Source organism: Anopheles arabiensis, chromosome 2, assembly GCF_016920715.1.
Source record: "Anopheles arabiensis isolate DONGOLA chromosome 2, AaraD3, whole genome shotgun sequence".
Lineage (NCBI taxonomy): Eukaryota > Metazoa > Arthropoda > Insecta > Diptera > Culicidae > Anopheles > Anopheles arabiensis.
In genome coordinates this window covers 41,687,875-41,705,642 of record NC_053517.1, presented here as the reverse complement: position 1 = coordinate 41,705,642, position 17,768 = coordinate 41,687,875, and the positions used below count along the sequence as shown (strand labels likewise).

Below are 17,768 nucleotides of genomic sequence, written 5' to 3'. Positions count from 1 at the left end.
TTTACCCTTTTTGCCAATCGTACGTAACCGTATTTACATCTTTGGGCCAACGAATCGATTGGAACGATAATCTCGTTGGTCAGACTGTATGGTCTGACATTGGTCAGACAAAAATCCGACAACCGGTTTCACCATACTGCCCACAGCCGGCATAAACTGCATTCAAAGATAGATCTGTTACTATCGCCCGAGGCCGCAGCTTGGAATTCGCCGCAGCGGACAAGAAAGAAAGAAAGAAAGGTCTTGAAAGGTCTCTGGCAACTTCGATGTCACTGGCGGTTGTTTGAGGCGAGCATCAGCCTCTCTACCCTCACCTGGTGACACGGGTGATCTTCAGCGACACGCGATCCCCACGATAAGCGGCGAATTCGGAACACACAGACACACTATGTTGCACTCCTCCTCGATGTTGGTGTGGTCGTTGCGGGTCGTACACTGCTGCTGCAATTCATTCACAAGATCAGGTCAGGGACTCTGGGCCGGTTTTTTAGTAGCTGAACGAACAGCGAGGAACCTGATTTTCAAGATATGTGAGTCCAAGCTTTCCTTATTGCGTGCCGAGTCGTGCGTGTGTGCGTAGTGACTCGTGCCCCCAAAATCGATTTAAGCGTCAATCGGCAATCAAAACGAGAAGGTGCAAAAGGTTAGAAAAACGAGGTGATGATAACAGTCTCGATGAAGATGGGCACGGTTAGACGATTGTTAATGCGCATTAACGCATCACGATGCACGGTGGTGCAATTAAGGGCGTTAGTGGGTACGAGCATAAAACATCAAAACTTACAAACATTTTCGTAAGCGGTCCGTGCGTTCGTTATGAATATTTATGACGCGTTCGCTTCACAACTCGAAACAAGTTTTTGGGTGATTCCGTATCTGAATTCGTTCAGTTCCAGGGTGAGGCTTGCCCGATAACGCATTTTCTGACAGTGATTGCGAAAAAGGACGGTCTTGTCAGAGTGATGAACGACACAAACGCAATCGATCGCTACAAAGTCAATTTCTTAACATTTCCTTATCCATCAATACTACTCATCAAATGGTTTAATCGCCATAAGCTATTAAACGGAGAAGCTGGAAGAAAAAAACCGCGCAGTAATAAATGTTCACACCTTTTCATCCTTCGAGCCGGCTAATCACGGCTGCCCGTTTTTGCAACCGCAAGGGCACACCACATGCCCTTACTAACAACCTTCGATAAACCGCAAACGACACAGGCGGTACGTCACACACAGAACGCATCGCACTCTCCGCGCTCCCGAAAAACGGAACTAAGCAAGTCTCGCGTGCAGCCCAGCGACCGATCAATCGACACATTATGCAATCGCGAAAAACACCCCCCTCCCCCCTCCACCACCTCACCGGTAAGCATAATTTATGCCGCTACTAATACCGATTGATTTCCGATCTGACATTCAAGATTTCAACGCCGATATCGGCAATCGACGGTAAGCATGGGCTTATGCATTCTTACGGACCGAGCGTGGTGGTGGTGGCTCTTTCGTTCGCCCTCCGCATTGCGAGCACAATAGGATTGGAAAAAATGGCAGCTATGTGCGACACGACCACCAAGGGCAGCCATCGTGTTGCGGCAACCGAACCTCGAGCGGAAGGGCACCAAAGCGGAGCATAAATTATTCTATCGCTGACATTTCCGTCCAGCAAACCGTACCCTAGCGTCGCCCGTCGTCATGTTTCGATACGTAACTCGCGAATACGATTGCGCACACGTTAAATCATCATTCGGGTGAAAACGGTTGAGAAAGCATCGCAGCTCCCTTGTATGGAAATGTCACCGATAGAGTTTGCTTGTGCGTCGTTTTAGAGTAATAAATACAGGGATGTAAGATTTTGGGCAAACAACGCAACGGTTTGACTTACCTGTGACGAATCATCCTGTGCGAAGGTAAGTCCCAGGAATGTCAGCACTGCGAAGGACGCGATAGTACGCAATCTTTGTTGCGTTCCCATCTCTCGAACGTTTACGATTCTCGTGCGGGGTAGTTTAGAAACTGATTGCTTAAAAAAGGCCTTTGCGTTGAACTGCACACGTAAAACTGGATCACTAGATCACGCACATTCACTGTCGGAATATGATATCCACTGTATCTTTTGTGATCAACTATGTTCACACTGATTCAGAATACTTGTCTATCATCAAGTCATCACTTTGGGGATGTCTGTCTCGTTGTGGCGCTTTTTTGTGGACAAAGCCGATGTCGGAAACTGCACCTAGCGGTTTGTTCCTGTTATTGAGATAGAAGAAAGAGTTAAATAACCTGATCGCTACCACTTACCAAAGAACGTACGATTTTCTCGATTTAGCAGGATTACACCACATTTGACATTTAGTATTTTTAGCTCGCGTCGTTTAAACGGCACGCAACCTCCAGATCATGATTGTGCGTGCAAGAGTCACACGATCAGTCGATCAGCTATGGTTCTTCTTTTTTATTATTATATTTTAGTTAGCCCGACGCCACTTTTTCGCTATTATTTGCGCGACTACATGAAGGTCGCGCACGGTTTGGCACGGTACGCGAGGGATGCGGACGAACTGTAAAGTGGCAAGATCAACCGGATCATCATCGATGCACACAATGAATGATGCGCGGGTGAGGAGGCAACGGGTGAAGGGATAAACACCCTCCGCTCAATTTCATCGCCACAAATCATAGCGTTTAATGGTGTAAGGGTGCGTGGAAGAGGCAGGCTGTTGGAGGATCAACAGCGACCAAGTGCCGCTTACTTCCACCGTTTACGCAATCACAGACCATCCGAAGGATAATGATATTGCTCGATCGCCGATCGGAAACATAATATGATTGCAGCGGGCTCTACGACGATGTTGGTTTGGGTGATCTTTACCGATCGAACTCTTTATCTACTAGATAATAGTGGCAAAGGAGAGAAAACGCCTTGATGGAGGCGTTCCTTATTGAATCGAGTTTTAATTTAACTACCGACTATAATCTCGTTCTGTTGGGATTATCTCATCGTATGCCTACGTCCTGAAACACTTCAATCACTCAATTACCGATAGCGAAGCGGAATAAGGTGCTACAGATACGGTAAACGTATAAAGCAAGTTTCCTAATCGGATCACTTAGTTCCATTCTTGCAGAGATTGTTTTTGTATACAAAAATGCGTTTACTTTGCAACACAGCACGACCTTGTGGGTCGCTTTCGTGTGTGACCAAACACAACCACGGCACCATAATGCAATGTAAACGGTGTTTAATTTTAATTTTTGTTTCTTCAATCACACATCATACCTATATTTCATAACTGTATCAGGCAGCATCTTTGCTCGCATCCATTGGAGCAAGGAAATTAAACCCAAGGACATATCTGCCCCATAGTCCACAGTCGAGCAGATTGTGTGGACAGCAAGGCGACCCTTCTAGCAGAGGTACTGAAAACGCAACAGGTTTAAACTATCGTTAAACGCCTATTTGCGTACCGATAAATGGTTTACTGACACAAGAGAGTGAGCGAGCGCGAGAAATAGAGAGAAACAAAACAACCTAAGATTTGGAAATGGTTGTACTTCTTCGCCTAAACAATCATTTCATCTCGCACACGGCACATCATCATTGAAATCGTTGTGTATGGCCCACCGAAGGACATATGCGTGTGGGCAAGGGCATGACGAAAACGCTCGCATGCCGTGCGCAACCGAAACGAGATACATCTGATCCTCTACCGACGATCAGTCCATCGGCACCAACACACGCAGCCTCCAAAACACCTTTTCTTTACCCAAAACAATTGCCGCCCATCTAAGCTCGTCTTCTTTTTCTTTCTCGCTCTCTCGCTAGATCAATGTGTACCCCAGGCTCCCCATACACCACACACAGAGTACGCATAGTACGCGATAATTAATCTTGAGTTAACCGCCCTGCACAGGTCGGCAAAGGGTTAGTCTCTGCTGCAACCGAAACCACTGACTGGTACTGCTGCTGTTGCTGCTGCTGCTGCTACAAAGCCCTTCGCTATGAAATCAGATATCGCTCCAATGGTGGAATTAGCTGTACCGAACCCTAACCCGACCGTCGTCGTCGTCGTTGTCGTCGTTGGTGTTTCTCGCGGATTCAATGTACTGGCTAGATGTCACTGTTGCGATAGCGCGTACCAGCCCGATCAGACCAGACCTTCACACGGAAGTCGAGTGTAGTTACACGGATGGAAGGTTTCCGAAAAATCAGACATCATCTGCCCTCCCGCTGCAACCGAGAAGCATCGTTGACATTTGGCTGCCGGGAGGTCGTCCGGCACGTTCTCGATCGACGTTGATGATTTCCTTCAGCGCTCCCACGCAACACAGCACATCGTCACTATCATGCCGCTATCATTAGCGTTTAATTGATTTCAATTTTGCTTAACGAGGCACCGCACAACCACAGAGTGATTATTCTTGAAGGATTCTTGTGCTTTCGAAAGGAATGTATATTGGCAAGAATTACACCACCGCCGGTCATGGGTTGAAGTTCAATGCAAGGTAAGCGACAATGCGCAAGATGCAAGAAGCTTGAACAGACACCGGATGAACTTCCCCTCGCAGTAATGCAGACAAGTAACGCACTGTGCGCTAATGGCACCTGCTTCTCCTATTTTGCGAGATGCGTAGTTCTTGCTGTAGCCCGTCAATCAACGCCGACTCCGACTCCAGTACAATAAAGGTTCTTCTGAAGCTAATGCGCCTATTGCAACACAGTGCGTGTCAATAAAAAGCGATCGTTAGCGCAATTTGCTTTCACCTCATGCGGTGCATATGACATCTCGCTGCAATTCATGTGCTCTACACACGATGCAAGCCATTGCAATGCATTAATCGAGTGGTGAGATGGTAAGATAAGTAGGATGCTGTGACAGCACCAACCGGTTGGTAATCGGTGATCGTTTGAACCGATCAAGGCTTGTGGTGTTGCCGCTGGAATGTTATGTCCGAGAGTTTCTTTGTGTAAAAAGATTGAGTTTTTAAAAGCCTTCATTTTGTTTCGTTTTTGCATGTTGGGACAATTACTAATTATGCACAAAATACGCCGCTCGCTTTTAATACAGCCCATACGTTGAAACCTAATTATTACAATGCAAAAACTTTACTTCACTGATCTTCGAGCATTGAGTGTTCATGAGATGCTCGAGTAAAAGCCATTTGTCGCACTCAATAATTCTTCTAATGGAATACTTGTCAACGAATGGCTGTGACGATGCCGTTGATCACTCCTGCTGCTGTTGCTTCTCTGTGTGTTAGGCAGTGGAGGACGTTCATGCGCATCGTCGCCACCGTGTGCCTTCGTGCATGCCTGTGACAGATCCGTGCAAAAAGAATGATGAATCCATTAACCTACGGCTTGTTACGATTTTGCACCCTTTTTAAGGAAGCGAAGGAGACCGATGGTAAGGAATGAAACTAAACAAAAACAGTAACTCCATAAACACCTGTGCTTTTAAATGTCATGCCGTGCGCTTTTGTCACACTTGTGTGTTGGAATCAGCTAGAAGCAGATGCGCCCGATTCATGCTGGGTTTGGGCAAGTAAACCAAGGTCCCAACAATCTTACCTTTATTGAAACGCTATAAAATTATGATGGTTTATGAGATTTTAGTTTTTTTTTACTTAAATTTGAGCGCAATTTCCCTCTGTCGATATGTCTTGGGATAACGATCGGTAAAACATTAAACCTTCTCTTTCTACTACAATTTCTGATTCGAGTCCCAAGGAGAGCCCGGCATTGCGTAATCGACAAACCCAAAAATTGCGTAATCTGTATGCAGTCGGGTGCACTTTAATCTGCATTGTGTGGTGCATTTATTTTAGCAATGTGTATTTTTATCGACACACACTCCTCCCATTGTTGGCCGAATCGAAAGCCTTTGTGTGAGAAAGCGAAGCCCGAACCTCTTGGGCTGAAAACAAGGTCACTCAATAAAACCAAATCAACGCCAACGTCCCCTTTACTTTTGACGGTACGCGTGACATGCTTTTTTTTTTGGGGGGATCGTGCTCCGAATGGTCACCATTCCCGTGGATGATTAAGTGCAGCATGTTTCGCACGCCTAAGAACATCATTCATCAAGGGATCATCATTATCATCGGAACTACAGTGTAGATAGAGAGAGGGAATAACATCGGAAATGTTTTTCGCCTCTTCCCAAAATTAGGCATGCGAAATGACAGAATGTCTGGTCGCCAAAAACAAACCCATGCTGCTCTGGTACGAAAACTGTGACTCATTCAACCATGAGAAGGCCACACCTGGAGCCTGATCGACCTTGGCGAGTGGATCGAAATTTATTAATAAATAATAATGAAAAACCATTTAACATTAATCACATGACACCGAGCGACCGAGCACGAGTGCAACTCCCGCTGAGGGTGGGTATCGTAGGCGTTGACGGCAGGAAGATTGGCGCACGCAGCATCAGCTAGCTCTCCTCGAGCGCCCAAGGAGGTGCCATAAATTGCTGTAACGTTATGATGATTTAACTGATGCCGATAGCTTGCAATATGTCATACGCCAAAACGCCTCGTATCGGTTTAAGGCAGTGTTCGGAAGGGGCTGGACGAAGGTTACCGGATCGCATGCTTAGAGGACGTTTATTATCTTCTTTACGGCGAAAGGTTAACTTCTGCTGGGATGTACAAGTATCATAATACTATGAATTATTTGTTGATATGCAAGCACATCTCAACTCCACATTTTTTGTTATATGTACAATTTACACACAGAATTCGTTTGACCATCATTTTATCATCCGTTTTATCGTTCACACACAATCACCGAATAGTACAAAACACTCTTCCAAATTGTTACTATTGCTCAATTGATGACCATGTCAATTGATGTCTTTCGTGATGAACCTCCTTTGTTATCTCCCGGTCTTTGCTGCCGTTGAAGTACACCCGCCTCGAATTGTACTCGAATCCCCCGAACGTAGTTGGTGGTGTAACGATATGCTGGTTGACAGATCGTTGCCGCAACAACTAAACAAGCATCCCAAACACTGTTTCTATTGAACAACCAAACGCAAACCAAACCGATGGTAGCATCCACCCTTTCCTACTGCATTGGCAGCAGCACACTTTAGTAACTTCGTCAATCAGCACCCACCAACACCCACCACCTCACTCATCATGCAGTCAAACACGTACACATATATCACGGTTTCAAACAGCTTAACCTAACACCCAATCGGTTTAGCCAGTAGTCAACCCTGCACAGATGCACTATTTTCTCTCTAATATCACGCTTGCAATCTATCTTTCAGTTTTCAGCGTCAACGAATCCTCAGTCTCGGCCAGCTAATCGATTCGTCCGTACGAACGTTCGTGTTATTTTTTTCACCTCCACTCAATCACATCATCACTTGCTTACGGCCAGGTTCCCACGGATGGAAAGATGCACTTACACGAACGATGCGACCAGTCCGGATAGGGAGATGCGCACGGAACAGACAGACGAACGGACCGGCGTAGTAGTCTAGTGCGACTGCTTGGGGACGAGATTTGAATCGTACTGTTGAGGCTGTGCCGTCTGCCACCGCTGTTTACCTGGACGAAGTTCCTCGCTTCGTAGACTTCGGCGCAGGTCGCGATACAGAGCTGGAGGTGGAACAGTCGTTTCGCTGCGAGTTCGGTTCGAGTGGAGCGAAAACTGTTACTAGGTACTCACTGAGGATGATATTCTAGAGAGTGTAGTAGCACGTTCAGCTCGTTTAATTGAGAATTATTTGTAAATAATAACAGGAAACACAGGGTTTTTTTTACTTTTGGCGCAAGTGATACAATTTTAAACTGTTGGAGTTTAAGTTTCACTGTATGAAACTGTAAGAAAATAGTTTAAGCTTTTTAACTCTAAGCTTTATGTTGTATCAAAGTAATAAACATGACAAATAATAAAAATGTTCGTTTTTGAGACATGCAAATGGCCTTCAAATGATGTCACTGAAAAATGATCTTTTTATGTAACTACATAAACTATCGTTAACATCTTCGACATCAACTGTCTGACACTCACACCATAGGTTGGTCAGAGCTTTTCATCCCCATTCCGAAAGCTTTCGAGCTTTTCCCCCTTCCCCCTTTCTCTCTCTTGCTACTTTTAACGAGCTGAGTGCTCGCCGTGAGTGACCAAATAGTACCTCACCGCCCTTCTCTTCACGTCGCTCACGGTGTGCGGGTTCGGTTGTTTGTTTTGATTTTCTCGCTTGATTTGCTCCGCGTGACTGGCTAAGGAAATACGCCTGCTCAAACATTCCACACCATGCGCGATCGCGTTAGGGGTGGGTGCTCCGGTGCCGGTAGCCCGGTCGTGTAAAGTCATTCGCCGCCAAGGCTTCTAATAAACCGTCTGACATTAAGGTAATGAGAGCTGATGTACGGTGATGTTCTTGATGCCCGCAGGGTGTCGGGCTGGGAGAAACATAATTAACACCCGACCGTATTCGAGGTTATCCGGCAGCGAGACATCCGGGGAAGGAGCGACGTCCTTTTGAGAGGGGGCGTTTGGCAGAGGAGGAACGACAATTGCCTGCTCGTCCTTTTGGTTGGTGCGATTTTGGGAGAAAAAGCAATAGGCATTCGTTATCAGTCAATTGTATGATGGCCATTGTGTGGTCCATGGAATGTAAAGGTCAGTTATGTTTGTTTCTGTGTTCATTCATACCTTAGTTTCTGTCGTACTATTGTTTCAAATAATAGTCGCGCGCAAAAGGCGGTTACATTACATAGGTACAAACACGATGTCAAAGATCATTTACAGCATTAAATTTCAAATTGAAAATCTTCTTTAATATCAAGTTAGTCAGTAATATCTTAAGCCAGTGCTTTTTATAGTAATAACGAAACGACTTGCAATCCTTGGTGCTTACAGAAATGATCAACTACAATCGTGCATGGTAAATCAGAAATTTTATGAGATTAATCCTAATATCTCCAACATAGATGATTCTACATAGGAGTGCCACGAAAAAAAACAGAACTACAAACGAACAACTTAAAGCAATTAATCAAACCTGCTAAATGTATGATGCTGGTAATTCACATTACTGGTGCTTAGTATTCATAGTTCGTTATATGTTTCGATCAACTTGGCCAGTTAGCAAGGAATAATAAATACAAGACCAATTGGACAACATGAAACACCGAATATAACAACCTCAATTAGATGTATCCCGACCTTACCAGCGTAATAATCATTATTCATTGCGTTTCTCTCAGAAATTTGATAGCAAACAGATTCTACTACTTTATTTTTTTTATTTAGTTTTTGTACACTTTTATTACCCATATTTAATTACATTGATTACTTGTATTGTTTGATTGATGATTGCTCACTGTCCGATTTTTTTCGCATTGAAATTAGCCTTTATTGTGCACTAATCTGTTTCTTCCTGTATTTACTCGAGACGCTTTTGGTGTGCTTGTGTTCTGTATACATAATGTTTTCTTGTTTGCAACTCAATTTTTGCTTTCATTGTTTAATTAATTTACTTATTCATGATTGTCTTTTTTCAGTATATTTTCTTTGTATTTTATATTTGCATTTATCTGCTTCTCCGTTTATTTTGCAAATATTTATTTACTAAAAATCATTTCATCAAATTTTGAAATAATTTCAAAGGTTATGCGTATATGTTGAAATAACCGTATTTAACGCACATTCTAACGCACACAAATATTATCTTTTTACCATAATAATTGCTGGTTTGAAATATGTTCTAAATCAACAATACTTTTCATGTTATTCACCCATATTAATCCTCACTACACACAACAAATCATTTTCACTATTTTTATATATTAAATCAGAGGTTCTGATTAACATAATTTCAGAACTAATTGAGACATTCTAGCTTTACGCATCCTTCCGCTAATCCAACCGATGTGCCAGATGTGCAGGTATAGAAAATTTCTTCTCAAAACCAAACTCCTCCTGGAACGGCGCCCATTGCGCAAGCTTTGTATAAATTAATACTAATTTATTATCGATCGATGTTTTTCAAGCTTAACCTAATAAACTTCACCACTGCCGGGTCCGAACGGCAGGTACAAACATGCCCAGCTGAACGCTACCACCAGCGCCAATCGAGCGATGTGATAATCGTCGGGTATCCGGTCAAACTCACCCGCTCTCACCCGTTACGACATTGTACCATCGCGTGGTATCGCCAAATCGCTGCGAAAGTCCCTCTTCCCCATTGCATCCCACGCCCCAGCCCAGCGCAACGTTCAGTCGTCCGCGTACTGGTGTGCGATCAGATCGGCCGCCTTTTCCGCCACCATATAGACCGCTGCCATCGGATGCGCGGAAACCGGTTCCGGAATAACGCTCGCGTCGACGATGCGCAAATTCTCCACCCCGTACACCCGCAGGTCGGGGCTAACGACCGCGTCGGCGTCCGTCGGTGGCCCCATTTTGCAGCTGGACATGAAGTGGGTCAGCGAGAACGACACGGTGCGGATGGCACAGCGCCAGTAGTCGTCCGAGTCGCGCTCGTGCTGCACACAGTTGGGCAGCGGTGCGGCCCACACGGTCGCCCCGTACCGGCGCATCTCCTCCGTCTCGAGGACGCGCTGCACCTCACGAATGCCTTCGAGCACTACGTCCACGTCGAGCTCCTCGGCCAGATAGTTCGGATCGATGATGGGCGCATCGGCGGGGTTGGCCGTGCGCAGCCGAACCGTTCCGCTGGACAGTGGGTGTAGGTTCTGCACGATGATGGTGAAGTGGTTCTGCGTCTCGAGTGGTCGGTAGACGGCTTCGTAGATGTCGTCTCGCATGCGCACACTGTTCTTCGCCGTCGTACCCTTGTCCACGGCGAACGAGCTGATCAGATTCATCAGCTCGAGCGTCGGTCCGCGCCGGCCAGCGAGCGTCAGATTGGGATAGGTAACGAGCTCTACTGCCGCCGGCACGGTCAGCACGCCCTTGCCCTTGAGATACTCGTAGAAGTTCTCGAACGTTGGAATGTCTCCCGGTGCAAAGAACCCTGTACCGTTCATCACGATCTGCAGCCCGGAAAAGCCGAGATGATCGTACAGCGTTTCACCGACGGGAAGATCCTCAATCACCGGTACGCCGAGCGATTCGAGGTGCTGCTTTGGTCCCACACCCGACACCATCAGGAGCTGTGGGGTAAGAATGGCACCACTGGAGAGGATCACCTCCTTGCGTGCCCGCACCTCAAACCGTTGTCCATTTCGGGTGAATCGAACTCCTTCCGCCACCTTCGTGGTTGGATCGATCATAATCTTCGTAACCAGCGCGCCCGTCAGCGTTTTAAGGTTCGTTCGCTTCTTCTGTACCGGTTGCAGATAGGCATTGTAGGCGGACAGCCGCTGTCCCTTCGTCATCGTTGCCTGTACGGGGGAAATTCCAAACTGCGTACGCCCATTGTAGTCGACGTGCTGGTAGCCGGCCTCCTTTGCCGCTTCCAGATAGATGCGCGCGTGCTCCGATCGGTACGCCGATCGCTCCACCCGTACAGGACCGCCGGCGGCACGGAACTTACCGTCCGGCTTTTCACCGGTCGCCTTTTCGAACTTGCGAAAGTATGGCAGCACCTCGTCGTACGACCAGCCATCGTTTCCGGCCGCGCTCCAGCGATCGTAGTCATCGCGATTGCCGCGCGAGAAGATGAGGCCGTTGATGAGCGTGCTTCCACCGACACCTTTACCGATGTCCACTGGACAGCGACCGTCGATCGTTCCTAGCAGGAAGCAAACACACAATACGTCACCAACAGCCCTTTCAACAGACCCGTGAGGACTAGCCCACTTACCCCAGCATGCATGTTGCTGCCGTTCGCTCAAGAACCGCCAATTGTACGCATCGGACAGGACGGCCAGCTGGAACCCGATCGGGATGTTAAACAGCTTCGTTCCGTACTGGCCCGCCTCTAGCAGCAGCACCCTCCAGTTACGATTTTCGGACAGCCGGGTGGCCAGCACCATTCCAGCCGTTCCACCGCCCACCACGATGAAGTCGTACTCTTCCGCATCGAGAACCTCGTTGTCTGGGGTGCCGAAACGAACAAACGACGGAAAAGATCATCAACATACGCGGCGTGACTCACATTAACAGCTGCGTGCTACATTTCGCCCTCCCATTACCTTCGGTAGCATTGCGCGTCTTCGAACGACTGAGCAGTTTGTTAAACTTGTCTAACCACGAACCACCACCACCACTGCCAGCAGCACCCAGCTGGCCACTAGCACACTGAATGTGACAGCCCGCCCATAGCATCAGCAGCACCGAACCAATCAGCCACCATCGTACCACATTCACGGCCATCCTAACGCACGCAACGATCGACACCGACTAACGCCCGTTCTTCCCGGTAATCCTGAATGGAGCACGCATTCGCGACTTCTTTCACTTCTGCTCTTGCTTTCTCCGGCATAGCCCTTCGGCACTCGGCCAGCTCTTTCTCCCGGCTCGAAGCAAAACAGGTATTTCTTCCGTTAACGTTTGTTTTCGTTTTCGGCCCATCGGTGACCTTATTTTGTTGCTACCGCACGGGTAAGGATCCATCGACGCTGGAGGGCAATGGTAGTGGTGGGGAGAAGAAGAACGAGGGAGCTGGAAGGAACGGTAGAGCTTACAAAAAAAAAGAGATCTGACACGAACCGAGCTGCCAAAAATTACACTTCAATGGTGTTTTACAAAAACAAAAATGTCAAGTACGCAATTGACCCACATTTTAACGTCCATTTTAACGGCTGGTGGACTTACTGCTGGCCCGTGCTATATCTTTCTCCATCTCTGACACTGCGTCTCTCATTCTTTATTCGCTCTCATTCTCCAATAATGATTCAGTCTTTTTCTCTCATTCTCTCTCTCTCCTTCTCTTTCTTTTTTCAGATTATTATCTTATCGCTTTCTTCTTTGAATTGTTGTTTGTTTGAGTTTATTGTACTATTACGATCTTTCACTCTCAAGTTTTTTTTATGCTTATCACATCCATTTACTTTTTCGTGTTGTTTTTTGAATACGTGTGTGCGTATTCTAATACGTGTGTTTATTTTAATCTTACATTGGCATAATGGCATGTTCAATTTGATTGTTTCAGAAATTGTCTGAAATAACTTTTTGACCGAAACAGTATTTAAAGCATACCCACCTTTGTTAGTTTTTTAATGCGCGATAAAAACACGATAACACAACACACCTTTCCTTATACGTTGTCCACTCACATCTCACACAGACTTGTAATAAAATCCACCAAGGTCGCTTGCACCATATTCGTGATATTTGGGCACGGTAATCAAACCTAATCTACCCAAGGTCAACTCTAGATCATTCTCCCACTCCATAGTGAGACTCATAATGAAACTGATATTTTGATTGAAAAATTGACCAGTAAGCACCTTTGACATATTGCCATACATTTTTCATATCGGGTTATTCTTTCATCCAATCTCCTATCAAGCAATCAATTCCCTTGGCAAAGAAAAATTGGCTCGATTGATCTAGCGATCGAGCGTAAAATAGGAAAACTCACCTGCGACCGTGCAACCACTTTCCACGGGCACCGTTCAACCTATTGCAGTCGCCAGCCCTTTTTTGAGGGTCATGAAATCCTACAGGCAGATTCAATGGTTAAGTGGCGCGGGTGCTGTAGGAACCGAGCGTGAAGCAACCGAGCATCCCATAATCTTAGCATTTTTGCATAATGTCAAACGCATAATGGAATTGACCTGATTTTTGCACCGGGTACCGGGTATGGGGGTTCAACGAGCCGGCGCGGCCCATTCACTTTTCCACCCACGGAATATTATATTTCACCTTCTTTAGGGTTTTAGTTTTCCCAAAGCGGGTTGGGCAACGATCGCTCCGTTGCAGCCCATTCGTTGGTTCCGCTGGCGGGTGCGATCTCTTCCTATCGTGTGCGAGGCTAAAACAATGGATGATTTATGCAAACGAGGGCTGCTTACAAATCGTTAAAGCTTTCCGCGACGCACATTGCTCATATACAAAAATAAAAGAAAAAAAAATGGGCATAATTTTGTTTCGCTATAATTCATTTATGTGCATCTTTTGCGCAGCAAACATGAAATTTGCTCGGGGTAAAGCTACAAAAATTCCCCACCGTATGCCGGTCAGCGTGTTGCAAAAACGTATGAAATAGATTCAACAGCACATTCCAAAGAGATGCATCGTATCGCCGCACCGTGAAAGCGATCACGGCTTGGACTCACCTGCGGTCGAAAGGTTACCATTCTCATCCCTTTCCGTGCCGCGATCGTTCTCAGCAAATCCATTTACGCGATGCCGGCGAGCGTGCAGAAGCCGCATCAGACAGACAGGCAAAACTTCAACTCTCCAATCACGAACTGCGCCTTAGGGCGTCTGCGGTGTATCTGCCAAGACGCGAGTACGAGTGCTGCACCGCGCTCGGGAGTGATGGATTTTGTCATCGTGACATAGTTTGTTTTGCGGGTGCTACCATCCCAGTGATTTTATCGCTGATGAGGACAGTGTGCCTGAAGAGGTTCGGCGGCATCCGATGCACTGGCTGAAACGTGATTCCCATATCGGACATGTAGCGAGGACAGTGAATGATGTTTAGGTAAAATGTCAAAAATGGCTGTTTATTTGCTTTTGTTTCGATTACAATCCTCTGGAAATTGCATGTATTAAATATTGGAACTATATTAATCCTAGGATTCCTCCATGTGAGTCATGGGTCCAATTAAATTTCTTAAAAACCTAAAACAATCTAAGACATTTTAGCAGTTCATTACATTTTATACGAAATTTTCAATTGATTTCTAAATCTATGTGCATTACATTTGCCTGTTTAAAATAATCTGTATACATTTATGATAATAAGAGTCGTTTATGTGTGTAGAAAATAACAACTATCGGATTAGGATCCACATTTTCTTTTAATATCCATACCTAATGTTATTTTTTTCGAAAATTTCGCTTCTAATCGAAACTTTGAGTTTTTTTTAAAGAAAATTGTTTATTGGAGTAGTTTTCAAATATGTTATAAGCAATAATACAATAACGAGCTACATAATCTTTAAAAAAACAAGATACTTTTAGACATAAACTATGATTAATTATAAAGAAATCATGAAGTGTGCTGGACACTCAGTAGCTAAGCTATTTTAAATGAACATGCCACACACATCTAACCAGTGATGCTTCCTTTTCCATTACTTTTCTATTACTAGCTTCGAGCAATTGATTTCACATTGTTTTTCTCTGCACTATTGCACCAACGAAAGCAAATGAAGATTAATATAATCTTTGTGAAGCGCTCAAGAAATCTCTTTTTTATACTTTACGTCTTTACCGACATGCACGCAAGCGAAATCATTGTCGAATTTCTACCAAAGCATAACGAAAGTGACACATTCAACTGCTCAAGTTGGAACCTCAAAAATGGGTCACTATTGCACACTCGTAATCGAATTTATGCGGAAAATAACTCACACACATTTACGTAATTCTGCAGTGACCACAGATGGTGAAAACAATAGCTTATGACATCAAATGTGAAGCGGTTTAGGATGACTTTTTAAAGCCTACAGATGCGACTACGCTTTGATTTCCACTGCCACCAGATTATGGGATTTACTTTGTGCGAAATAAACATCGTTAATACTGCTCGCACTGCCTAACTGACCCCACAGAAGCTTTCCGAGAGAATTGGATTGGATACAGTTAAAACTGGGTAGGCAGCTCCCTATGACTAAGCGCGATTAGCTAAGCAAACTTTGCAAAATTTTAGGCTATCCTATTTTTGCGAAAAAATGGACTTTTATCGCTCGTGGTGATAGAGTACAAGCCTTGCGCGTGTCCAGCATTCGACGGTTCGCCTCCCATTTTCACTCGCTCGACAACATAATCGCCCAGTCCGATGGAATCCATCTCCATAGGCGGCAGCTGCTCTATCTCCTCCAACGATTCAATCCGACTGGCCACCAAGTTTTCCACCGGCTCTAGCAACGACTCCGCAAACAGCTCCCAAGCACGAGTGTGCGAACACAGTCCAACAACGTCCAGCCCACAGCCCGGTTGATGGGAGCCTCCGTTCGGGTAAAAGTCAGCCGTCCCGATCGGATCCCGAAAACCGAGAAGCCCTCCGCCGGTATGTATCACCTCCACATACATTGCGTCCTGATGGTCGATGCGATTTTCTTTCTCGTGAATCGAAAACAGTGGCAGTGCCGGATCAAGGCCAATGATGGTATGGAGCTGTCCATTCTGAACCCTCTTGCCAGCTATGCCGGCAACGTGCGCTCCCAAACTGTGCCCAACGACGTACACATTCTCCATCATCAGCCCGGCATGCTGCTGAAACTCGTCGAGCAGACGGGCAAGTGTTTGACCAACCACGGGAACACACCCGACCGCTCGTACGTAGTTCCAGCCCAACGCACAATCAGACCAGTCCACCACGATCACATTGTAGTCCCAAAGCAGCAGATACGTATCACGAATACTTTCCGCTAGCGGGGAGCTTTTGCTGCTTTGCCAACCATGCACGATGATCCTTGTTGGAAGATCGGACCGGAAGTTGGAACCTAGCAAGGAGTCAACATTTCCTACCTCCAACGAATGACCTTCATCTGCAGTGTCTCGTCGTGTATGCAGCAGAAATTCAATTTTAACTGGCGGCTCGTCCGATCGGTGTTGTTTCATCATCGCATTAACCGAGCGTCGATGCGTCCAAATCCATTCGCCGACCATCGTTGGAATGCGTACCCAGTCGACATTGTCCGCCAAATCGTACTCCAGATGATATGCCACAGCCGGATTAATTACAACACACTTAACACTAAGTTTGAACGCCAGTAGCACAAGTCCCAACAGAAAGTGTTTCTCCATGACGATCTCTTGCTCCGAACGTTACCACCATCGATTGACGAATGTTCGTCGCATACGTTGCTACAATTCCTTTTGGAATAAGTGCCACGCGATAACGTACTTTATCGCCCTGCTCTAGCGCGCCTACACACGACGTCATGTCCGATAACACATCTGAGACAGCAATACCCGCTCAGTAAGGTCAATCGAGGGTTTTTTGTTATCGTTTTTTTTTTCTTAGTGTAACCCGACGCTGAACTTACCTCAAGGTGATGGGCGAAGTTTTATCGAAAAGGATTGTGGTAGTAAGGCAGCAACTATATCATTGTCCGATAAGGGGCATTGTTTATCGATTTTTGATCCATGCAGTAATTACTTAATTCCAATGTTTTGATTGCAAAATAATGGCTTATCCGTTTCTATTATGCATTGTATTTCAGCATGAACAAACGGTTAGTATTTTAATTCAAAGCGCATATGGGTAAATATTTGACAATTTACTTGGATTGAACTAAGGCTTTGATACTTCTCTTGATCAGGCATCTGCACTTCTCTTGATCATGAATCAGCTCTTGTGATTCATCTTACATTTCTTTACATGTGCTAACGTTATTTCTGTTTCACAATCTAATTAATATCTTTTAGATAATGATCGCTATTTTAAGTGCTCTTCTTTACATCCACAAAACTTCACCGTGAATCATCATCCAGGGTATTCTTTAATCATACATTACTCATTACGTATCCAAAAGCACACAGAGTTTCAAACCATTCACGTCACTCGTTGAACAGTATCAGTCCTTCATGTGGGTCAATGTATTATAAACACCAAATCAGAAATAGCCGGCAGCAACACTCCTCAAGTCTGGTGGGGTTAATGTATTAGGTGCACAGCATTCTCAAGATGTATGGTGACGATTTCAAACGATAGCAAT

General features: G+C 45.5%; 3 protein-coding genes across 5 annotated transcripts in view; all 3 read right to left on the bottom strand.

Moving 5' to 3' along the window:
* Positions 1-7,543, bottom strand: part of LOC120894098 (zonadhesin) — a 34,679-nt gene extending 27,136 nt beyond the window's left edge. Inside the window, exons 1-2 of one of the 3 annotated variants that reach the window (XM_040296475.1) lie at positions 7,418-7,543; positions 1,882-2,246 (exon numbers count right to left, since the gene is read on the bottom strand). In XM_040296475.1, the coding sequence (XP_040152409.1) occupies positions 1,882-1,971 (90 nt within the window). In that variant the 5' untranslated portion in view covers positions 1,972-2,246; positions 7,418-7,543. Of the gene's footprint in view, positions 1-1,881; positions 2,247-7,353 lie in introns of all 3 variants that reach the window. The other 2 variants (XM_040296477.1, XM_040296476.1) reach the window with 2 other exon arrangements.
* Positions 7,544-9,298: 1,755 nt separating this feature from the next.
* LOC120897880 (choline dehydrogenase, mitochondrial-like) lies at positions 9,299-12,317 on the bottom strand. The gene is made up of 3 exons (XM_040303029.1): positions 12,123-12,317; positions 11,792-12,025; positions 9,299-11,719 (listed from the first exon to the last, which is right to left on the bottom strand). The coding sequence occupies exons 1-3, from the start codon at positions 12,301-12,303 to the stop codon at positions 10,239-10,241; spliced, it is 1,896 nt and encodes a 631-aa protein (XP_040158963.1). The 5' UTR covers positions 12,304-12,317; the 3' UTR covers positions 9,299-10,238.
* Positions 12,318-14,582: 2,265 nt separating this feature from the next.
* On the bottom strand, positions 14,583-16,970 carry LOC120896785 (phospholipase A1-like). The gene has a single exon (XM_040301216.1). It carries the CDS (start codon positions 16,852-16,854, stop codon positions 15,751-15,753), a length of 1,104 nt encoding a protein of 367 aa, XP_040157150.1. The 5' UTR covers positions 16,855-16,970; the 3' UTR covers positions 14,583-15,750.
* Positions 16,971-17,768: the final 798 nt, after the last annotated feature.